This window comes from Leptidea sinapis, chromosome 22 (assembly GCF_905404315.1).
Source record: "Leptidea sinapis chromosome 22, ilLepSina1.1, whole genome shotgun sequence".
NCBI classification, from domain to species: Eukaryota; Metazoa; Arthropoda; class Insecta; order Lepidoptera; family Pieridae; genus Leptidea; species Leptidea sinapis.
The window spans coordinates 9134725-9160373 of record NC_066286.1 but is presented as its reverse complement, the minus strand read 5'-3'; the positions used below and the strand labels follow the sequence as shown (position 1 = coordinate 9160373).

Here is a 25649-nt window from a genome sequence, read left to right as displayed (position 1 = left end):
CAATTACAATATTTTAACCTAATAATTCGTGCTTCGGAATACTAGGTTTTAACCTTAATTTTTTTAATTCAATTACTTCAATTGCTACATTCAATATTCTTCATACCATACCCTGTGGCCTGTGCCTACACCAGCGCCACTGTGGAAGATTTTTGAACTGTTATTTACAGCATAAGCTGGACACTTTTTCAACTTTCCTCCCATATGAGATGATTCTCCTTGCCTATATCCCGCATACTTCTCAGCAATATATATATAACATGTTTACCACAAAAATCTTAAAAATCGGAAGTAAAAGTAGCTTGTGTCAACACACTGAGCGCGAGCTAAGTAAATATGTGCGTCTGTTAGGAGAGGTCTAGTATTTAAAACCAATTTCATAAATAACTTTAGAATATTAACACAAAACATCTACTGAAATAATATGTTTTGCGATAGTTATTACAGTAAATATATTTCAACATATTCCGAAATACATAATAAATAAAAATAAGCGATGGCTCAAAATACATTTTAGTTGTGACTAATTTGAGAAGCCGCTATTTGAAATAAAATGTAACATACACAAATATAATGTACATATATTACTATAATACAGGAAATATTATGTTATAATTAATATACTCTATTATATAGTAAAATAGAAATTTACCGATTATTAGGTAGAGTAGTGCTGCAACAAATTAAAAACTTTATGCATTAATTCAAAACTCGACCGATCTCTTCGGCGGGCGCCTTTTTTGGTTTGTAATTTCTGTTCTAACATGTTTCGAATTTTTATCTGTGGCTGGCCTGTTGCATTGCAGGAATTCTGGAATAGTTATTCCACTAATAAAACTGCACTGCAACTGCACGCTTACTGCCATATAATCGTATTGTTTAATTATTATGATATTTGAATTGTAATTAAGTACAACAGTTTTCGAGCACTTATTTTGCAAGTTTAAATGAAGTATATCGTAAATTTTATAAATGTTTGGATTGATATACTGATGAATAATGCCCAAATTTTAATTATGTTACATAAAATTAAGCAGAATCACTTTTATCCATTTTTAACAGTAACAAATTAAATATAATGCTAATACTAAGTCTTAAATATTTTTAAGAAATGTTTTCACATCAAACTTTATCACAATGAATTTACACAAGAAATTGATTTATTTAAATAGATACCTAATTACATCCACTATACAGTGTGACGTCAATGTACTATACTGTGAAGCCGTTCCTTTATAAGTTTATAGCCAGTTATATTGGTTACTATTTAAAACGGAACGCAATCCCGTAAACTATCAGCCGCATTTTTTGACGCAGCATTCAAATGAGTGTATTAAAGTTTTACAGTTCATTAAAAAAAAACTGTTGTTGTAGTACTGTCCGATTAAAAATATATGCGATAACGAGTAAACAGTATGTATTGTTTATAAAACGTTAGGCACTCGAGTGGTTTAGACTAATCACGTGATCAAAGTACTGCGAGTACCTTATCTCGAAAACGCCAGTGCTCACAGTGGAATATGGCGGTGATTTATGACGTCATATATTTCCCTATGGTACAGCGGCAGTATACTGACAGTCCATAACGGAACAAATTTTTCTACAGTGATAGCTCGTTGCAGTGCTCATAGTGCATATCGGAACATACCCATAGTTGTTTCGATTTTGTACAGTTTAAAAGCAAAGTAAAAAAATATGCAACAGGCCTGCTGACTGCACGGAAAACCATCTGCACCCAATCCCTTCGTGGCATCGAGTCTTTTTAAACTTTTAAATACTTGAGTTGTTGGGACGGAAATGATCTTTAGGGTTTAAGGTACTGGTTGCAGTCAGCTAATTGGACTTAACTTGGAACGAAGGTGGAATCCACGTTTGATACGACAGATTCTGTGGACTGACTGTAGGAACTTGCACTTTGCCTATGAAAATTGGCCTACAGACTTGTATCCCGTGCCGTAAAATGGTCTTCAAACTTCTAAGTCAAATCAATGCAAAATAAATAAAAAAAGGAATTATTATGAAAATATTTTAAAACCTAAGTTTTCTCTGGAGTCTTTTGTAATTTATTAAAATGTCTAGAGATAAAAGTGTTTGGTTTGCTGAAGAAATTCTATTAGACGCCAAACTTATAAATTACCAATTAGAAACGGGGGAATGGGATGCGGTGGAAGAAATGTTACGTGCTGAAGCACAGTTATCTAGAGATGCAGAAACCGGGCGCCTACGACCGTAAGTTTCAGTGGCTTATTTATAGTTAATAATACAAAAATATTTTTTTGATTTAATGGTGTGTTTTAGTAAGAAAGCATCGGAATATACTTTAAGACTGATTGCCGAAGTACTCCATATTATGAAGTTAGATGTTGAACAAGCATCGTACAATCGCAGTACATTGGCTGTTGCTGAACAATGCATTCGCCTAGTCCGTTCATGCGCGGCAGCTGGTACAAAAATGCAGACATACATATCCAAGGAACTAACAATTCTTGACTCCATGCTTGTACTTGCTACAGAATACCAACATCCTAGGGTAGATTTTGTAAATGAAGAACTTCAAAAGAAGTATGAGATATGCATGACTGTACTCATTCAGACCTTAGGAAATCTTGTTGTTAATAATCCATTCAACCAAATAATAATTTGGAACAAATTTGACTCTACAATCCTCAATTGTTTAGTTGGACAAAATGAGAAAATCGCTTCTGCTGCTGCAATGATCGTATATAACATACTTTTGGGGCAACCAAATGTTTTGCCGGATGATGTTAGTCTATTAAACTCCTTAGGATACATGTACAATAATGGAAACTCTGAATATCCACATTTAATAATTGAATATCTAATTGGAGTTGAGAATACTTATATTGAAAAACTTTATTCCAAATTGGACTCAGAATGCCGAATGCTCGTTTTGAATCTTGCGTACAATATCCTTATGTCAACTGAATCTCAGGATATAAATTTATCTGTTAATTTTGTTAAATTTATGTCGCACGAGTTCAAGAGTAAATCGGATTGTATATTGAAGACCGTAGACAAGTATGTGAATACAATTGAGCCTCAAGAAGTAGTGTTTTTACTTGAAATAATTGCCACAGCTTCTAGTATGGATACGTATTTGGACTGTTTACAAAGTGATACATCCTTATTTATTAATTGTGCTTGTAAGTATCTTTATGATTTTTTTTATAATAACTAGTAAAAGATGTAAAATAAGGTGTGCTTGATGGTAGGCATGATCTATTTTATTTAAAAGAGTATTTGTACTTAACCCGTCAGTGGCTAAGCCGCCACAAAACGCGTGAGCCGATGGCCAGTCTTATGCCGCCGCGCGATACCGACACCAAGTCAACGGGCTCGGGTTACACAATAAAATTTATTACTTTTGAAGTGTCTCGGCTTGTTTATAAAAACGAACGTCAATGCTTTTATTATTATACAACCTAGCACTTTGTTAGTTTACATAAACAATAGATACTGCGTAATTTAAACAAATTTAGTTTAAAGTAGGGCTGTCATTAATTTTTTATGATTTTTTTAGATTTACCTACAGATTACATTTCCATTATTACTAATGAATGTTGTAATTTTTTATAACTATAACATACTTCAAAGCTACTAATTAGTATAAAGCTACGAATAGTTACTAAAACATCATAGATAATACAAAAAAGAATTTTTAAATCGACTGCTACAGATAATTTTTACGGCTGACCACATGTCACTGCACCAGAATTAGCCCTGCTGTCATCAGAAGGAAAACACACCCTGTCCATAGGGTTGGGTCTTTTGGACACCACACTTTGGGAGTGTGGTGCACAACAATGGTGATGGGTGTTTACAAAAATATAGAATCTGACAATATTTTTTCAACAGAAATCCAATTTGGATACATGTATCCTCTAGTATCTGCAAAATGAGTTGGCTATGAAACCATCTGTTCCACACCGTACACCAAAGAGAAATTATACACAGTTCAATATTATTCAATTCATTAATAAGGTATAATTAATATTGTAAGGTCATATACATCAGAACCATTGTATATTTTACTTTGGTCAGCGCTGAAGACGGTTGAGTTATAACTATGAAAACATATGATCACATTGAGTCCAGCGCTGATGAAGTTGATGAATTGGTACCCGCGTAAAGCTATGTCGTGCTGACGAGAATCGTTGGTCCGCTGTACGCGCTATGGCGATAAATTTCTAAGCCGACAGCCTTTTCCGAGCGACCGACTGTACGCGCGTGTGTTACTGCTATAAAAAATCGTAAAAAAAATTCGTGAGCAATTTCGAATAGGTATATTGCACACATTTTCTGCTTCAATTAGGCGCTCTATAATAGTTGGGTGAACACAATATCTTCTCCGACTTTTATTCCGTAATCTTTTGCTTAAGTAGTACGCACATATTAAAGATGCTCAGAATGGTTTAATTTTTCTTCGCAATTGTACACGTGCTATCAAGTTTGCGGTCAGCTGAACACTAAACGCAAGATGGTTAGTGTGAACGGATACGCACTACGCTCGACCGACGTCAGCACTCACATTCGGAATATATATAAACTACTAGATGACCCGACAGATGTTGTTCTGTAGATAATGAAAAAAAGACTGTTTTATAGGAATTTGCCAATAATATTTCAAAACATCAAGAATTATTTCGTAAAAAGTGCTCCCGGTTGTAATAATGAAATTGTTTCACAGCAGAACTGTCAAACCGTGCGTCACTAAATTATCTCATAGGTAATATGTCTATACAAAACAAATATTGGTAATAAAAATAATTATGGGTCCCACATCGAAATAAAAACTATTCTATCCCTCAAGTTGGACCAAACTGCACTCCATGAAGTAATCCTCATTAAAATCTGTTCATTAGTTTAGGAGTCCATCGCGGACAAACAACGTGTCATGTAATTTATATATATTAGATTATTATCCTTTTAATTTTTAAGAGAGTAGTAACACTGAAATTTTGTTTTTTATTGTACCAAATATTTTTTAGTTCTTCTGAGAGCGATTCACAAGCTTGGTAAAGAGAGCAATAATTTCTTTTCATCTCTGAACAAATTGTATGAAGCAACAGGAAAACAGTTGATCAATGATGAAATAACTGCTGCCGATAAGTGTGGACAAAGTATGTATATGTAATATTCATTCAACTGTCACTGTTAATATACAACTACATGTTAGTTTGATGGGGTCAGTTTTTTTTTAAAATAAAATAAGGGACGAGACGAGCAGGACATTCAGCTGATGGTTATTGATACGCCTACCTATTAAAATGCACTGCCACTCAGGATTTTTGAAAAACCCAAAATTTCTGAGTGGCACCACAATTGCGCTCCTTCACCGTCACCTTGAGACATGAGATGTTAAGTCTCATTTGCCCAGTAATTTCACTAACTACGGCGCCCTTCACATACTGCTTCACGGCAGAAATAGGCGCCGTTGTGGTACTCATACTTTTTCCGGATTTCTGTGCAAAGGACTCCTCCCACTGGTAGCTTTTGATGCTGTTTACCACAAGTATGTACACTACGGCTTCTCTGCACACTGTTATAGTGTTGATTGTGAGTACACATATTTCATGATGAGTTATATCACAAAAATCTGTTTTTTTTATAGTTGAGTTTTCGGGCAGGGTTTTCATGCTAACTGCTCGTGGCGACTTCATAGGGCGTTTTGTAAGATATGCGCAAGGCAAGCGATGGCTGGTCGATGTGTTATACTCGTGAACAGGTGCTGCACCAAAATGCTATCCTGCATCCATCACAATATGTTATACTGTGAAACCTTGTATGTGTACGCAAAAACAGTATTCACTATCTGTCGAGAGTCCATCCTCATAAACATTCTCAAAAAAATTCTTCCACTATCCACCAAACAGTGGATCAAATCCCTTTTATAACATAATATATATTGTGTAATTAAGGCTTTTGAGGTTGTATGAACTATAGATATATTTAATAAAGCCACTATATCGTAATCAAAAACAAAAAAAGGAAAAATTTTAAGAGAAAATTTCTTTTAGATCCGCTTTGCAAAAACGATTCTGCTGAGAACATGCTATCGTGTAACGAAACAACTTCAGAATGCACCGAATCTGAGAGTAGTGAGCAATTCTTTGAATGTACTGACACTATCACATATAACGACAAAATTGAAAACATAAATCTACCAGATTTACCAGAGAAAGTCCTCATTTCGGAAGCCAATAATATTAAAACGGATAATGAATTAACAAAAGTTGCCTTCAAACGTAGCAGTTCTGTGCCAAAAGGGAATGCAGAAGAGCGCATTCAGTTGCCAACAAGACGTATTAGTCTTGAACATAAAATAGATATATGTGATGATACTGAGCCACCATTGATTCTGGATGCGAATTCACCTCTGGGAAGCATGAATACTATAGCTGAAGTTATACCTGTAGCATTACAACCGAAATTGGATTTACAGGATAACAGCAGGACTGAATCTCAAGATAGCTCTCCAAATGATCCGCCGACAGAAATTCATATAATTAATGATATGAGTACAAACTTGAAAGCATCTCCAAGTGAAATATCTCCCCCCTTGTCTGAAGCTGTGCAAGAATCTGAGTCTCAAAAACAATCTCCAGACACTCCTAAGGAAATAAAAAAGAGTCAGAATTTATCAACAGACTTTGATCTTAGTGAACAATTGCAGAAGATACTGGGTATTTCGTCGGAGAAGACTCGTAGTGATGCTAATGCGGAAAAGAAAAGTGATCCGGCAAAAGAAGTTAAAATTGCTGATGATGACATGTCGATGAAAGTGCCGTTTGTTAAGATTGATTCACCGGAAATACAGAAAACCAGGTAATATTATTTGAACATTTTATCATCTATATATTTTCAAATTACCGGAATTATAGTTCTTGCTTAGAACCTTTAATTATATATGTATTTACGTAAAATATGACGAGTTGTAGAACATAGATTTAATGTGTTTGCTAAATTGTTTAATGAATACCTAACTTTTGTTGGGGCACCAAATTATGCTCCACTAATGTAAGTAACTGTTGCAATGAGAACCTATCATTGAATTAAGTTTTATTATGCCTTAGATCTGTAAGCCGAGTCCATAATAAAGTGGATTAAATGTTGAATTTTCAGAATTTTTTCTTCAAAGCCCGAATTTTCATTTATGCTTATTGTTACGGTTTTTTATGACCCGTATATTACTCATATATCAAAACCACCAAAACCCTTATAATACCACAGGAATAAAGCAGTACAGAGGGCCTTCCATCAACTTAATAAGCGATGCGATTCCGATACAGTTCAGTTTAGGTACCTAAACTAAATCCCTAAAATTCGTACCATGAAGTGCCTTTTACTGAATGGCGTTTGTATCGCTTATGAAGAATGAACAAAATAAATTTGTCTATGGTCCGCGGTGTGAGAAAGAGATGACGCTCTACAGTCGTTGCATAAGTTTGTGTCTCTTACTCGAACCATATCCGTTGCGTTTCGAAACCTAAAATAATATGATATTAGCGGTTTTTTTGCATAGAAAATACATTTTAAAATTGCGGTTTATAGCGTCAAATTATAAACCATTCAGTCCTTTTTTGTACTTATTAAATAATAGTTATATAAATTAATAGTTTTTTGAATTACAAATGAAATGTTTGCTTAGGTGTTTTCGTAAAAATAACGAGTTATGAACGCACCTCCATTGATGTTTGATTGATGTTCTTGCGAACGGGCCCTTACTACGTCGTCTTTAGTATTTCCATTTTCGGTATTTGTTTTCAGTATTTTGTTTTACAAGTCCAATAAAGTATTCTCATCTCATCTTTCATCAATAAAATTTCCTTTTCTGTATGTATTCACTATTTTTTAAAAGTTATTAATAACACGATTCACTTTCCTCTAAGGAAGTAGCAACTTTTTTCTAATCGCTTACTTTGACACATAAGCTATCCAGTTTAGGTTGAAATATTACCTCATGGTACAAATGAATGAACGAACTAAATCAATTTGCGATTCAATTGACATCATTGCGATTTAATCAGTTGATTTGACGTCAACCTAAATTTGATAGCTCTAATCACGTCGTGGTACGAAATAGCCAAGCAGTTCCTTTTAGGATGTCAATTGAATCGCAAAAAGAGTTCATGGTAGACACGCAGGCGTCATTTCAAAGAAAGTCAAAGAGATTTTATTACAAATATAGTAATAATATAATAAAAAGACTTTTTACCCGACCTAAGATTATTTAAAACACAAAATAATAACTAAAAATGTGATTGACCAATTATAAACTCAATAATTGGCTTCCACATGAGTGAGAAACCTTACTCGATAGAGTTCGTTCTGTTTTAGATTGGGAGCAGTTGATATGACTACACCAAAGAAAGCTGTGACCTGTGTCGAAACAGTGGAAAGACATGTGGCATTCGGATTTAAAGCAACACTAGTTAGAACTATCGCCAACCTGTGCTGGAAGAACCAAGAAAATAAGAAACAGGTGAGTGATTACTGGGGTGACATGTGGCTTGTACAATGTTAAAAAAATGGCAGTGTAATAGGGTGTATGCATGTAACTTATATTTAGTTCAAATGTTATTTTTTAAATCGTTATTATTATTAAATTTATTTTAAAAAGTTTTTTCTTGTTAAATTTTTGATGAATAATAAATATTAAATAAAAGTGCAATAAATACGCGCGAAAGATAAAACATCGAAACGCAATGCTATTGGTTGAAGCACACTGTGACGTCAAAGTCTAGATAAACATAAGCAATGGTATGGTTCCTAGATAATATTTTCGGTGGTTAGCGATGGTGGTGGCTTACTGTCTTAGATACTGCACATACAGTTATTCTGCTGATTCTATATTCTAGGAAATAGGATCAAAAGGGGGTTTTTACTCCAAATATTAATACCACCTACTATAAATTCACAAACAAGCTAACATCTAAATAATTTACCATAAAATTAAAAAGAACAATTTGTATACAATACAATGACTAATATTCAAACAGTAATCGGACAATTTAACGCCTTAACTCGTCAATGGATGCAGCGGAAGTGTTTCGAATCCAGGGAGACAGCGCCTTTTATACCTTAACCCTCTCCTCCTCTCACTTTCAACGATATTGTATCCGTGTAAGACATAGTTTCTCAACCTTATCTTGCTCGCCGCCCACTTTGAAAATATGTTTTTTTCTAGAGTATTATCGTGTATTTTTTTGCCGTTTTAGACTATATTTTTTAATCTACCCACGCCCCATCTGCGCCATCTCAATGCCCTCTAATTTTCTCTGGGTCTTCTACTGCCCCCCCGAAAGTCTCAAACGCCCACAAGGGGCGTTATCGCCCACGTTGAGAACTAATTTACACTGTAAATGAATGTAATGTAATATATTATGATATGTATTTGCAGATACGAGAGTTGGAGGTGATTCCAGTGCTATTAGACTGCTGTAACATTGATGCAAGGAATCCACGTATCCTTTTATAATATTTATTTACGACCGTAACAGGATTATCTACCGAAACCGTAGTAGGTAGTATCGAAACTGTTTTCAGGCATTATAAAAATGTATTATATACTGAAATTTGTCTTATTTTGTTCAATTCTACAGCAGTTATAACGTGTTAAACAAAATAACATATAAGTGTGTGCAAAAATAGTATATTACGCATCTAGGGAGAAAAGTAGGTCATTCTCACCCGCGGAATATTGCCTCCCGAGCCGAAGGCGACGTTGACAATCTCGGGTGGCAATGTCCTACTTATCTCACGTGGTGCGTATACGATTTTTTACCCAACTGGATGAAAACTTGTAGGATTAGTCCCTGGTAAGAGGGACACAAGTCGTCTTGCCGTGAGAGAATTGGCCACTTTTGTCCCTCGTACCAGGGACAGCTTTTCATCGAGCTGGGAAAAGAAATATTTATTTCTTTTGAAATTGCTGCTATAAAATAATCAAAAGTTAAACATGTGAACACTTCTTCGAACAAAAATTTTTCTCAATAATTTTCCGAAGTTTCGGTGCGGCCTAAGGTTCGGTAGATTTTCTGCTAAAATCAAAATTACTGTTTGCTGAAGCTAGAGTTTTTTGTCAAAACCAAAACCTTCGGTTCGGTCGAGGTTTTATTTTTAAATCAATGGATATAGGAGAAGGAAATAGGACTAAGAATAAAATTCCTAACCTGCCCTCTTAAAGGTAGTGTGGTAATTTTAGTATTCTGTCGTGTAGAACACTATAGTGTAACGCAAGGTAACGTTAAATGTCGATTTTTGGCGAGATCTATTAAATTCGTGGCGCATAGAAGACATACATATCATATAGAATTAATTAATAAAATATATATCCTGAGTACCCGTCATCATAATTACTATCCATATCTGTTTTGTAAATAGAGTAGTTTACAAAACAACTTTGTTTTCATTCTTTGAACAGATTGATTTGAGAACATTCGAGATTAATCCTTACTTGTGTAATTAATATTCTTACCCCCTTATTCATAATGGTCCGCTAACTTAAAACAGCTGCTACAGAGTGTTATTTTTCATTCTGACTTAGGTCAATAGAAGAAGACAGAGTGATAATTAGCAATGCTTTAAGTTAGCAGACTATTATGAATAAGGGGGTTAATATCTGAGCGATAAAGTGAACATTCAGAACGATACCTATAACAACCGATAAAGTACTAGTGAGTTTTTTATTGATTAGTAATAGTGTATAACGAGTTATTGTTACCTAATAAGGAGTTTACTACTGACGGTTATAATATGCAATAAACTATTTGCGGAATTATATATGTGTTTAAAGAATTATTCAGTCCTGGCACCATTGACGTACTCAATTAGACTCCCAATTGCCTAGTTAGTAGTAAAAGCTCGTCAAATAAAACCCGACCGGCGTTGACATTAACTTATACAGACAACATTAAAACATTCATTCAAATTAACACCTTACTTCGTGGCAGTAATGTTCACAGTATATAAACGAAAACTCTGCCTAATAGACGCGTAGGCAGAGTTTTGCTTCGGACAGTTTTTTTCGAATGTCCTCTAAGATAATATTTCTTATGTAATCGCAGTCATTATGCAATGGGTGATATTCGCTGTACGCAACCTTTGTGAAAACTGTCCCGAAAATCAGGTAAGGATAAAATAATACTATTTGTTATGAAGTTTTTGCTTGTGAATCTGCAATCTGTCTAAACTAATAAAGGGAAAATCCTCGATTCGTTATAATATTACGTTAGTAATTTGTTTTGAATCAAATAAATAACAACTTAACCTATTTACAAAATTCCTTCGCCTATGCTATATATATTATAGAGTAACAAATTGATTTCTTGGAGCCCTGTATACATATACATGTGCTCGAAAATCATAAAAATCCTTTTTTCGCAGTCAAGTAAAACACTTTACGGTTGGAAGTTAAAAATATTCTTGATATCATTATTACGAAGACGTATACATAACATAAATTATTCCGGGCGGGCCGCAAGTTGAATATTTGAGCCAAGATGTCGTTATTTCCTACTACTACTATTAAAAATAAACTTATATCTATTCATCCCTTATACGTAACCTGTCGCTATAGAGCCCAGGGTCCCTTTACTTGCTTACTTACCTACTCAAAAGTAAAATCAAGCACTAAGTTAATGTACTTATTGAGGTTATTTTTGCCATAAAACTGCGTTTATACATCTCTCCTCTCCGCTCTGGTGGATACCGGGCCTAAGAGAAGAAATTGGGCCAAGAGCTCAGTTTTTGTACTCTAATTTTTATAACGTTGAACCAGGTTGTTTTTAAATGTGTATTTTATACCACCTGCGGGCCTACCATGAACTCTTATTGCGATTCAATTGACAACCTAAAATGAACTGCTTCGCTATTTCGTACCACGACATGATTAGAGCTATTTAATTTAGGTTGTCGTCAAATCAACTGATTAAATCGCAATGTTGTCAATTGAATGTCAAAAATGATATCAACTGAATCGCAAACTGATTTAGTTCGTTCATTCATTCGTACCATGAGGTGTTATTTCAACCTAAACTGGATAGCTTATTTGTCAAAGTGACCGATTCGAAAAAAGTTGCTACTTCCTTAGAGGATAGTTAATTGTGTTGTTAATAACTTTTAAAAAATAGTGAAAACATAGAAAAGAAAAATTTTATTGATTTAAAGATGAGATGAGAATACTTTATTGGGCTTTTTTGTAAAACAAAATACTGAAAATAAATACCAAAAATGAAAATATTAAAGACGAAGCAGTAAGGGCCCGCGCTATAGCCTGTTCGCAAGAACGAATTAAAAAAAATGTACTCTGTGGTCCTGTCAAATCAAACATCAATGGAGGTGCGTTCATAACTCGATATTTTTACGAAAACACATAAGCAATCATTTAATTTGTAATTCTAAGAACTATATTTATTTATATTACTATTATTTAATAAGTATAAAAAAGGGCTTAATGGTTTATAATTTGACGCAATTGCGCAATTATTAAAATGTATTTTGAAAAAAAAACAGCTAAAATCATATCATTTTACGTTTCGAAACGCAATTTTATTTCGTTCATAAGAATGAATATGAAGACATAAGCGATCCAAACGTCATACAGTAAAAAGCACTTCATGGTACGAATTTTAGTGATTCAGTTTAGGTACCTAAACCGAACTGCATCGGATTCGCATCGCTTATTAAAAGTTGATGGTAGGCCGTCAGATCTCTCTTATTTATAGTTAACACAACTAACTAAAATGTTATATTACAGGAGGTCATATCAAAACTAACTCTTCAAGGTCCAGTAGATAATGAAGTACTCCAAGAAATGGGGCTCACACTGCATACTGATTCACAGGGGAATAGTATCAAAGTGGTTCCTTTAGTGCGGAACTAAATATATCCATCGTTATGTATTCTTAAGTTATTAAAAATATTACAATCATTGTTTATTGTTTTACTGTGTGAGTTTTGGGTACATTAATATTCCATTGTCATTATATAATTATTAAAAAGATCTGCGAAGGCACCTAATCTTTGTGAGCAATTCGTTATGGTTTCACTTTCACCCGGACCGGCTTCCATATTCGGCGGGATAATTCATTAATTCCATAACTTTGTCGATCACATATAAAAAAATACGTACACTCCAATAAACTAGGGGACTACTCACACCTATTCAGCTTATGTCCATAGAAAACAATGTTTTTATAGAGACGCGTACGCATCCGTTCAGCTTTCGCAGCAATCATTCATAAAATGAGGGCGAACGCGGCAGGACAACGCTTAGTTCTCAACGCCTTGTGCACAAATTGCGACCTGCATAATTCCTGAATAGATTTGATTTATAATTGCGTAATCATTATGCTCGCAAGGATTGGAAGGAGAGTTCGGTCGTCTTTTTCTCATTTATACGACGCTGAAACGGTAAATACTGTACTGTACGGCTAATAAAAGCAGACTAAAGTCGTTCAGCGAAATGCGAACGAAGCTGAATAAGTGTAAGTAGTCCCTTATGCTGATAAGTGGCAAAACCGAAACAAACTGAGTTGCTTATTCCAGAAAGTGGTCACTTAAAATTATATAAGTAGTATTAAGTATGCTAAGCAATTTTGTTATGAAATGAGGAGATCTGTAGGAGAAACAAAGTCATCGTCACAACTCGGAAGATTGCGAAACTGAAGTGGCGATGGGCAGGGAGATAGCTTGAAGGATAGATACGCGTTGTGCCAATAAAGTCCTTGATTGGCGACCATGTATTGGAAAACGCAGATTCCGTAGGCCCTCCACAAGATAGAGCGATGATCTAGTCAAGATGGTCGGAATAGCAGCTTAGCGCAACTCTAAGAAAAAAGCGATTCACTCGATTATATGAAATGTGCAATCCTCGATATAAAATTGTAAAAAATGGAGATTATACTTGACCACCAATCAACATACTGTAATTACTACTATTTCAAAATTTATGTCAAATAACTGCACGTATCATACTAAACTAAATTTTAATTTTTTCTTGGGCAGCCCCGCCTCTTATTTCGTAGCATTTACATCCTTTTTGGGAATAGGTTGGATGAGGACAGCGCAGGACCGATTGTCGTGGAGATCTTTGGAGAATCCTTTGTCCAGCAGTGGATGTCTTTCGCTTGACATGATGATGAAGTATTTCTGTTATTATATGATTTAAAAGATGGGCTGGTAGTTTTTTTTATCAGTTCTCTCCATTTTAAATCCCCCTTTAGAACTGATTTTAGAGCTTCATGACGTTTACCAAGTATTGTTGCAATATGTTATGTTACTGCTTGGTGCGATCACGAAATATCAAACCAAAGAAGAAGAAGGCAGAAACCGGACACTGCGTCGGGCATAGATATTTTATTTAAAAGTAAAACCATAAACTACAACAGGTACTTCTAGAAATGAAATATTCTGGCGATTAAGATTCGCTTCGGGTGCAAAATGCTAAACTCCAGTGACGGAGATGATGTAGGCAAGTACATATATAAAAACAAGTTGTTCATCAGTTTCAACATCTTATGCAGTAAGTGTTATTCGATGTTTTTGAGATTATTCAATTATTATATTTAATAAGACGTGATCTTAAGCAAAATTATGTTCGTAGTGAGTTGTGTATGCAAGACAAATGGTCACAAGTGGCGTCAGGCTTATAATCAAATGAAAGAAAATAATAAATTGCGCTTTCAGCCGTCAAACAAACAATCTTCAAGGGGTGTCAATACGTCAATCAAAGTGGCGCCCTCATGCTTACGTCCGTTTCGCAGAACAAACTAAACACTTCCATGGTCCATATTTCTCAGAGCAATTATGTCATTGCTCCGAGCCATATTTATTCAAGCTGTCACAACCGTGAGCCGTGAATCGTGATTCTGGTACCTTTGGATGAACAAAACCAAAAAAAAAAAATGATTCTGGTACCTAATTCTCCACTTGACACTTGCACTTGTCAGTTGACAATTGACATATTCCTAAGACCCAAATCCTTACTCGTTAGAGTAAAATGTAAATACTATCTTAGAAATAAGAATATAAACGCATATTCGAAGTACTAAATCATATATTGAATATTCTTTGTACCACAAATTCTGAAATACGTGTATTAATTTAATAAATAAAACAATTTCTATGAAATTGGAGAGGTAACCCACTACTGCTACGCGAGTAATACAAATATATCAATATTAGAGATTCTATCACTTCAAAATACAACTCATCTCACGAATAATATGGTGAAAATAGCGCTACAAATTAGAGCGCAGTTCGAAAATGTAGATAAACTATACACAAATCACCCCGACTATCAGTGGTTCCTAAAATTGAAATGTTTAAGCTGTGGGGAGGAATCGCAAAAATTTCACGATTTAACCGAATCGGAAAAATTACCTCTAGCACACATGAGGTCGGAGACGAACTTAGCTATAAAATGCAAACTATGTGGTAGAGAAAATATGATTGATGTTGTTGATCAGAGCAATGGTATGTTTAAAATTTAACTTAATTTCTGTATCTCTTTATAGTTCTTAGCTCTAGGGTCTTTACATGCTTCTTGCTGTGGAGTTGCTGAATAATATGTTTGTTAGTCTGTAATCATATATATTCAAAGTCCAGCAACACTTGTGATTCCTCTGGTTTTGCAAGGTGTGAGTGGCAGTGATCACTTAGGAGACCCTTAAGCTCAATATAAAAGGTGTTGGTACTGTTGGTGATACCTAGAGTATGCAAGTTTGTGTGCAATAGTAGTATTTGACACCAAACTGAATGCTCTTCCATTATGGCTGCCAATAACTTTGTATCACACGGGTTTAGTGGTTACATGTTGGCTGTTGCTGCAGTCATACAACTTTCTTTACAACTATCAGTTGTAGTTTTTATTAAAGTACAGCAACTTAGGTAGCTACAATATTAGGAAACTTATTTATTAATATTGACATACTCTTTAAAACTTTAATGATTAGGCAGTGCTGTGTGTTTTTTTGCAAAAAAAATTTTAGCAAATTTAGTAAATATAAACACATTTCTCTATTTCCAACCAGGGGCCCCATAAAACAATAAGTACCTTACTGTAGAACTACATTGTTTCAGAGAAACTGTTTTTGTATGTGCATAACAATCTATAAATATATCCCAAAGATAATAAGAGAAGTATCATCAAATATTAATTTCTCATCTAAATTGAAAATATACCTTAGTAAAAACTGCTTATATTCATTAGATGAATATCTTTATATATATAATTCTTGTGTGTGTGTGTGTATGTCACTGAACTCCTCCTAGACGGCTGGACTGATTTTATTGAAACTTTCTGTGTGTCTTCAGGTGGATTCGAGAATGGTTTAGATTCACAATTGAACTACCTCCTGAACCGCTGGACCGATTTTGATGAGATTTTTGTGTGTTCCAGTGAATTTGAGATTGATGTGTGTCTTCGGGTGGATTCAAGAATGGTTTAGATTCCCAATTAAACTACCTCCTAAACGGCTGGACCGATTTTGATGACTTTTTGTTTGTTTCAGTGAATTTGAGATTGGTTTAGATTCTCAATTACGTCCATATAATATAATTCTCCTGCTCATGTGTATGTTAGTGAACTCCTCCTAACGGCTGGACAGATTTTTCAAATTTAAGACGTGTGTACAGGACAACGTCTGTTGGGTCCACTAGTTTTCAATAAAAAAATTTGCACTTTTTTTATAATACAATAATAATAACATGCTACTAATAATAAAAATAATATTATAATATAAAAGTTTAAATTTTAAATTAAATTTATATAAGTAAGTAAGGATTTAGTAATATATAATGTATTTTGTAAAAGTCATAAATATGACAAGCATGTATATTATAATATTTATGTAACATCAAATCTTACATGTTTTTTCAAATTAAAACTTTGACTAAAAATCTAACAATTATTCTCTTTCAGGATTTCTAACAGGTGATGATACCGACTTTAAGACTATTGTAGTGTTTGATTGTAGAGGAATTGAACCTATTGATTTTGAACCAAGGTCAGGTTGGATTGCAGAATCTGCTAATAATGGTAAATATTGAATTAACTTATGCAATTGTTACCACAAAATACTTGTTACCACAAATAATTACAATGCAGTTGAGTAAAAGGTACAAAGGTGTAATACTTTACTACTACTACTAATGACTGTTCATTGTCAGTACATTTATGAAAATTTAATATATGTTCACAAAAAAAGTCACCTTTTTGCTCTTAATAGTGATTTTCATTATTATAACACTAGAAATATAATAACCATTAGTTGCATTCCCAACTAATGGTTATATCTCAATAAAATGTTTAAGTAGGGATAACAGAGAGAGTTGTCATACTGAAACATGCAGGGCAAGCCTGTCAGCCGTTGAGTTGGCATAGCAACATCCCATTCTGCACGGATGCACACCAAGAAAGGGAAGATATTAGTTGGACTGCAACTACACTGCTACACTTGTCACTTGAGTCATGCAGTGCTAGTTGACATATTCTACTAATTTCCACTGTACTGCAACTGCACAAATCCTGCAATAAAACTGATAAAACTTATGTTACAATAAAAATTAGATTTTAAAAGAGGAACAAATGAATATCATAGGATAAAACTTAAAGCAGGTTATTCAAATTCAAATATTTTTATTCAAAATAGGATGTGACATCACTTATTGAAAGTCAAAAAACTACCACCCATTCCAAAATGAATGCCTCAGACCTGAGAAGATTTTTTTTTATTATGATATATATATTAAGAATTTTATTAATATATATATTAAGAATTTTTCATAGAAGATCTTAAATCTAGTAATAGCAGGTTTTGAAAAATATTGTTGGACCATTTAGTCCATTGTTAAAAATAGTAAATAAATAAAAAATAGCTTTTATATTTTTCGAAGATTACTCAAAATCAAAAATCAAAAATTTATTTATTTAGCATTTTAGTAAATAGTATTTGTAGGACTTCCCTTTTAAGTTCGCAGAACCTGTGTTAGGGAAGACTGCTCTTTCCAACGGATAAGAATGCTTACACATTTAACAAAAACATGAATTATACTTAAATAAACCAATCTTAGGCATAAAATAAACAAACTAAAAATTGTTTCAATATTGAAGGAAGATTAATATTTGCGTGGCTCACACTAAACTTGTAAATAATATACCTACATAAAAACACTTGTCATTGTCTCAAGAATGTGCGACCACTGTAACTATGAACTAAGGTAATTTGTAGTTTTACGAATATTTATAAAATAGTAAAATGTTCAAAGTACGATATTTAGATAACAGTCAAATTTCAGGAAGCGAAATTTAATTATCTATTCATATGATATACTATACTATAATTACAACAAAAATTAATATAATATATATATATATATTTTTTAGAACACATATTTACACTATTTTACTCATATTATAATTAATTTAGCAAGTTTTCAGTTTCTAAATAATTAAGAGTTTTCAGCCATTTTGTAATGCTAGTTTTACATTCCCTATATGTCTTTGTGTATATATTTAAGATTTTATTAGCGGTATTGTATAATTTAGTAGCCTGTGCATCAAATAGTTTAGACTCAAATTTAGTTTTAGTAAATTTACATTTAATTACTGTATTATTTTTACGTTTATTTAAAATCAAAGGATCTATAGATTTACTTTTGTGTATTTTTAGTATGCATTGCTATATATATAATTTTCTTACGGATAAAAGGTCCGCATCTTCATATAATTTTGTGGTATCATACAGACGATTTTTGCTTAGCATATATTTAATTATTGCTCTCTGTGCTCGTTCTATGCTTAAGAATTGAGTTTTAAAAGTACCCCCCCAGATTCTTATACAATATAGAAGGATAGATTGTATCAGAGATGTATATATATACTTAATAAGTCTGATATCACAGACTTTACGTAGGCGTTTGAATATCCAGATCAATTTTCTAGCTCTGTTGGCATCTACATTTAACTGAGGATACCATGATAAATTTTTGTCTATAATTACTCCGAGGTATTTGGTGGTGTTTACTCTTTCAAGTTTAGTGCACAGACAGTTTTCTATATCAGCCATGTCACATGTATGAGCAGATAAGGTAAAATTTTTATTAGGTTGAGTAGAATCTTTTATTGAAAATGTAATATAATTTGTTTTCGTTAAATTTAAAGTAAGAATGTTAATTTTAAGCCAGTTTTGTACTAAGAGTAGTCCTTTCTCTGACAAAGAAAAGACCTCCGCCCAACTGTCTCCATGAAATAGCAAGGCAGTGTTGTCGGCATAAGGGAAAACTTGTCCATTTTGTATTTTTAAATCTGTAAGGTCGTTAATATACATTAAAAATAGCGTAGGTCCGAGAACACTACCCTGAGGAATTCCGTATGATGTAGAATAGAATATTTAACAGAACTAAAAATTTCTTTATTAATTTTAACACGTTGTGCCCGATTATGAAGGTAATCAGTCAGTAAATTTAAAAAATTACCTCTTATACCAATTTTTTCAATTTTACGCAAAAGTATGGGAATAGAAACGGTGTCAAATGCCTTTTTTAGGTCAAGAAAAATACATAGAGTTTTTTTATTTCCATCCACATATTTTGTTACCTCTTAAGTCAGATCTTGAATAGCATCCTCAGTGCTGACTCCCTCACGAAAGCCATACTGAGATTTAGATAACAAACCATACGTATTTAGGTACTTGATTATTCTAGTATTTATAATCTTTTCTAATATTTTAGAGATAACTGTTAAGACGGAAATAGGCCGATAGTTATTAACATCCTCTTTAGACCCACCCTTATGTACAGGTTGTATAATGGAGCATTTGAGTTCTTGTGGAAAAATACCTTGAGCGAGTGAGAGTGAACAAAGTAGTGTGATTATAGGAGTAAGTTCTTTTTTCGCCACTTTAATAAACTTGGTTGGGATATTGTCATAGCCCGAGGCAGTCTCTGATTTTAAGTTTGATATAATTGCTGATGGCTCGGGTTCTAGTATTCCAATTGTATTTGCTTGTGAAGGAAGTCGATTAAAATATTGCTGTACAATATGAGGAGGTGTTGAGATTCCAATAGCTAAAGATTTTCCACTGTGTAACTGTGTAAGTTCTATATTTTGTTGTTTTTGTTTATTTAAACGATATAGATAAATAACAGTCATTTTATGGTCCGTAATTGTAGTGTTTAGAACTCCTACAAAAATATTAAATTGGGAAGGATCAAGGTTAATTATTACATGGTCTAAACAACAATTTTTACTGGTATCAAATTTATGACCAGGTAGTAACTTATGTGAAGCCAATGTATCTAAATATTAATTAGCGTATTTGTCACTGTGCCCTTCAATAATATTTATGTTTATATCTCCTGTAATTATGACATTAGATTTTAGATGAGATGAATCTAGATAGGCGTTTAATGAAGTTATAAAATTTTCAGGTTTATTTTCTACTGGCGGCCGGTATATACAAATTAGTGTCATTTTAGACACAGGGCTTCGCAATACGATCTCAAGGCAGGAAGCGCCATCCAAAGCAACTTCTTTGACAATTGTGTACATTAGAACATAGGTTCTAATGTTTCTTTTACAAATACCACAACACCATCATTTTGATTCACTTTTCTATCAGTGTAATAAGTAAAATAGTAGGGTTTCAGTCGAACTGGTTTTTCGGGATCTATTCTGCATTCAGTTAAAACTATAACGTCAGTATTTCTTTTTAGCATACTTATATTGATATCTAAGTCATCTAAGTTCGATGTGTTATAAACGCTTCTTATATTTTGGGTTACGACGGAGAGGAATATATCTTCCCTAGGAGTGTTTTTATTAAAATACTCAATAGAACATTGTTGAGCTGTGATGTTATTTGTCAGGCTATCTAAATCTTCCAACAGAGTTATTTTATTATTATCCATTAAAGGTGTTTTTGTTACAATAGGTGTAAATCTTAAATTGTATATAATGCATGATACAATTATTTCTGTAGTGATATATACTTTGGTTTATTTTAGTTACTGGCTTAATTAAGTATAGTATTTTATGAAGTTTAGAATGTTTGGTACTCTTATATAAAGTATAACACTTATCTATTACTAGAAGATTGTAATTATTATGATGGGTACACACAATATATATTTTATCAATTTGATGCCAATATCAAATTTAATTAATCATGGTCACTGCGGAAGTCGGACCTGCGGAGGCGGAGAGGAACTCTTGACACATTGACATTAATAGTACATCAATCTGTCCATATGGCGCCCAATTCGTTTTAGTTTTTGATTTCTTAATTCACGACACACACTACTGACGACCTTCATACTTTCGGGTCTTTTTGTTGCATTTATACTGCAGAGTAAGACCACAGGATTCCATGTTTGCCCGTGTAATAGCGCGTGTGGTCTAAAACCACAATACTTTTTTATTTCGATAGCTTATCTAACAAGTTGTGGTAAGTACCTATTGGCGTTCAGCAGAAATCAATTGTATTTATATATCGGCATCAAATTAATAAAATATATATTGTGAGTACCCATCATAATAATTACAATGTTAAACAAGGAGAGTTTAGAATATTAAAGATGGAACTTTGGTACCTAGAGGTTCCGATTACAACATAAAATATTTATATGATGTCCCTGAATTTGAAGTGCTTAGTGGCAAAGCCCTTGTCAAATTCTCTCCAGTACTTCCAATCCATGTCTGGTTTATCAATAATAATTAATGTTAACTATGAGTTATAAGTTAATACTTCATTGTTTTAAATAAAACTATATTTTTGATAGTATTGTAAGTCATTATTTTTTATACAAGGACCACTTTGATTGATATAGATTGATCTATTGATTATAAAAATATACATAAAAATTAAAACTATAAATATATTAAATAAATATATGAAGCAGAGTTTCCAATAACAGTGCTATTCAGCCATCACCTCTCTGAATCATATTTTAGAGAAGGGAAGAAGACGAAGAAGAAGACCCGCACTACTTGCCGTTACAATGCATCTATTGAGCTTCCGCCCCATCATTTCATGTTTTCTATTGACAAGGGTACCTATCTTCAAACTTTCCTTTTGTATAGGAATTAAAGTAAACATATTTGACCTTTTTGCTGCATCACACCACAACCCATAACCAAAAATATCAAATTCAAATATTTTTATCAAAAATAGGATGTGACATCACTTATTGAAAGTCAAAAACTACCACCCATTCCAAAATGAATGCCTTGGCCCTGACCTGATTATTTAATAGCCTGAGGGTGGTCACTCCATTCCCAATCTGTGGCATTACCAAGAAAGTCATTTATGTTATAGTAGTAAAGGTTACTATAACACACTCACAAACATTTTTTAACAATTCTTTTGTATAACACACATTTATCGCGGAGAGCGTTCTGAAGAGCTGTTTGACTTTATTCCTGCCGCCGACTTCCACCTTCGCACGCCACAAATCGTGCTCCTCTACAGTGCAGTTGTCATGGAGCTTTTTCTTCCACATACAACCAAACTACGGAATGAGCTTCCTTGCCCGGTGTTTCCGTGATTATACGACGCATTCAAAAAATCGCGTGCACTTTTCTCAAAGGCCGGCAACGCTTCTCTGATGTTGCAAGAGAATGAGACCAGCGGTGAAAAAAAAGTTTTTAATTTAATTGTTGTGAATTTAAATTTCAATAAAACAACGCAAACTCTAATACGTCTTTTTTTTAAATGAATCTTTATATTCCAGGTACAAAATTTCAAGATGTGGATTTAACAAGCAAAGAGTGGGAAGAGTATGATGAGAAGAATAATGTGTGCGTGTCTATTTACGAGTTGGAGTGGAGATTTGTTAAAGTGAAATAAAATTATAATATAATATATATATATATAAACGTGTTTATTATTATTTATATTTACCTATATCCATGTAGAGTTCCGTCACTTAAAATTTAGAAAACATCAAATATATTTTATTTAAATAGTTCGAAAAATCAAAAGAATAATTACAATATTTTTAACATAACTATAGCGCCATATTAACCCGCTTGTTACTAGATCCCTTTTTTACGGAACACCTCACGAAAAATTATTTTGCGTGATTTGAGGGTAGTTTACAGTTTATTTTTTGTTACTGATATACTTATTATAGCAATATAATAAGTATATAACAAATAAAGAGAGAGCAATCAAATAAAGTTTAAAAAACATAATAGGAGGGGAATCTTTTTATCAAACCTTTCCTTGAACTGTAGTTATTTCCTGTATTTCCAATAGAAACATTTGAGGTATATGGAGACAAAACGAGCTTATGGGCACAGGTACCTGTGTACCCTGTAAGAGATCACTGCTTCTTCGCGAAGACCTACTGCAGAGCGTTGCATGAAGGTTTGAATCTTCAAAAAAAGATAAGTGTCTTCCTAAAATAGAGGCTATAAGAAATAGGTTCCAATGTAAGATTTTATAAATCGTAATATTATATAATGATACAAGATTTAAATTCTATAATCAAGAAATTCTGCAATCTTGGAAAAAATGTAAGCTTTATATAAATATTATTTAAGTATTATATTGTTTGCCTAATTTTACGAACACATCTTGTTAGGAATTAAAATAATTAAGAAATTTAAACTTTACACAATAACATAATGATGTACACTTGAATACACTTAGGGTGAGCGGTACCTTCCCCCATTTTTCCTGTTCTGTTACGAAACTCTAAAGATGACCCAATAGTTTACTATTGGGTCATCTTTAGAGGTTAATTTATTAACCTAGTGGAAAAAAGTAATTTAATTAATAATCAATTTTAAAGGTAAGGAAACTCATATCTACTAATTGGAAAAAAGTACGGAATAGGAAATGCGTTTCAACGAAAGTGAAATGGCTACGCCTGAATAAACGCAATGTTAGAACTTATGCAATGTACATTTCTATCAATTTCGCTTGCACGAAGCTAAAATCATTAACGGGGCACGGTATGATGATACAATTGCATCGTCTTTCCCGCCATGTCTGTGGCAGATCTGCTCGTATTTTTGGAGAACCAGAGAGGGTGATTAAAAGTTCCAACAGCAAATGATCAAACTTTGATCCGTGCCTACAATTCTTCAAGACGGTATTCAAGTGCTCTATTTAGTACAGCCCCGCTCACATATGGAGTTTTGATTTCATCTCGGAACTGTTGCACCTCATATCAGTTCGGTAATCGGTTAAACCACATACAACACAGAGTTACTCGAACCTACTCGGTGAACGCTTGGTGTCGCATAGAGACCTCGCTTTGTTGCGTCTCTTCTACAGCATTAATAACGGGATTGTTCTGAAGAGCTATTTGATATTATTCCTGCCACCAGTCCTATGCTATATAGACGTAGTACCAACTGTGAAGTGACCTTTCTTCCGTGATGTTTCCAGGCTACCTTAACAAGGTGTGTAGGTACGTAGCCGTTCACGTAGATTAGATAAGAGACACAATATGCAGCGAAGTCTCTACGCAATGCCAGGTGAACGACCCCTTCACAAAGCACTGGGTCGGCAACAATTCGAGTAACTCTACGTTGCACGCGGTCAAATAGATGACAGCAATACTCAATATGTGGCCGGATGTGCGCTTTGAAGAGCGCTAGAATGTGGGCCGCCTTGAAGTATTGCCGTGCTCTAATTATGACGCCCAGCTTCTTCGAAGCCAATCTGATTTTGCCCTCCTGACGACCCAGATTGATGGTTTCGAGGCCCAGCATTCCGGTACTAGGCGAGGCTTCAAGGGAGTTATTGTCTAAGAGCGGTGATACGACAAATGGGGTTCTTTTAGTGGTACGCGTTAACTTGTCGTCTGCCTGTTTCCCTTTATTTGCCCTTCTTTATCATAAAAAGTTTACTAAAGTGATATATCGTCTACGTATTTCGTCCATAAAGCAATCTACCTGAATAAAATCTGTTAACAATTGGAAAAGGTAAATTACGGTCGAAGAGTGACCGAAGAAGTATTTCAGGATCGTGGTAATAAGCATAAAGATAATAGGTAGGTAGGTACTAAAAATAATAGGTTTTTCAGAAAAAATATAATGATGAAAGGAATATGAAAAATTACCAAAGAAAGCCTTGTTTTGCTTATAGCTTCCCAAACAAAAAACCTTGTTATGAAGAAAAATTGTAAGAATTTATTCCAATTAGCTACCACTTTAACAAAATATCATAATACAATTTTAAAAATAGAAAAAGTATAATATGTATGCCACAAAATAGACACCTGCGCAGCATATTATATGCAATTGAAATTCATATTTAAAATGTTCAATGACAGTTCATCATAGTTAGTCGTTATGTTGACAGCAGGCATAGACTACACCCTTTTGTAAAGCAAAATTGTTTCTCACAATTTTTGTTTCAATAGGCAATTTAAACCAATCTACAATAAAATTTAACTTTGAAGCCCGTGAATGCTGGAGTGCCCCAAGGCTGTGTGCTATCTCCCACGCTGTTTCTTCTGCATATCAATGATATGTTGGACACCTCCAACAGTCATTGCTATGCAGACGACAGCACTGGTGATGCCGTATACACGGGCCATGGCCAGGCATCTCTCGGGAAATCGTCGACCAGTGCCGGGACAAACTTGTGTCTTCTATCGAGTCCTCTCTT

General features: G+C 33.8%; 2 protein-coding genes across 2 annotated transcripts; both read left to right on the top strand.

The window, feature by feature from the left end:
- The first annotated feature begins 1981 nt into the window (after window positions 1-1981).
- LOC126970800 (ataxin-10) lies at window positions 1982-12954 on the top strand. Its single transcript, XM_050816918.1, has 8 exons — window positions 1982-2229; window positions 2299-3164; window positions 5010-5141; window positions 6039-6846; window positions 8359-8503; window positions 9422-9485; window positions 11088-11149; window positions 12779-12954. Exons 1-8 carry the CDS (start codon window positions 2072-2074, stop codon window positions 12902-12904), a joined length of 2361 nt encoding a protein of 786 aa, XP_050672875.1. The 5' UTR covers window positions 1982-2071; the 3' UTR covers window positions 12905-12954.
- Window positions 12955-14995: 2041 nt separating this feature from the next.
- Window positions 14996-22900, top strand: LOC126970890 (UPF0587 protein CG4646). Its single transcript, XM_050817041.1, has 3 exons — window positions 14996-15498; window positions 16946-17062; window positions 22756-22900. The coding sequence occupies exons 1-3, from the start codon at window positions 15249-15251 to the stop codon at window positions 22869-22871; spliced, it is 483 nt and encodes a 160-aa protein (XP_050672998.1). The 5' UTR covers window positions 14996-15248; the 3' UTR covers window positions 22872-22900.
- Window positions 22901-25649: the final 2749 nt, after the last annotated feature.

What these genes read in the sequence shown, in the direction of transcription:
- LOC126970800 (XM_050816918.1), top strand. Translation starts at nt 2,072, where the DNA reads ATGTCTAGAGATAAAAGTGTTTGGTTTGCTGAAGAAATTCTATTAGAC. An exon ending in ACCAAGAAAATAAGAAACAG is followed by an intron (nt 8,504 to 9,421) that starts GTGAGTGATTAC and finishes ATGTATTTGCAG; the next exon opens with ATACGAGAGTTGGAGGTGAT. An exon ending in CATTGATGCAAGGAATCCAC is followed by an intron (nt 9,486 to 11,087) that starts GTATCCTTTTAT and finishes ATGTAATCGCAG; the next exon opens with TCATTATGCAATGGGTGATA.
- LOC126970890 (XM_050817041.1), top strand. Translation starts at nt 15,249, where the DNA reads ATGGTGAAAATAGCGCTACAAATTAGAGCGCAGTTCGAAAATGTAGAT. An exon ending in TGTTGTTGATCAGAGCAATG is followed by an intron (nt 15,499 to 16,945) that starts GTATGTTTAAAA and finishes ATTCTCTTTCAG; the next exon opens with GATTTCTAACAGGTGATGAT. An exon ending in TGCAGAATCTGCTAATAATG is followed by an intron (nt 17,063 to 22,755) that starts GTAAATATTGAA and finishes TTTATATTCCAG; the next exon opens with GTACAAAATTTCAAGATGTG.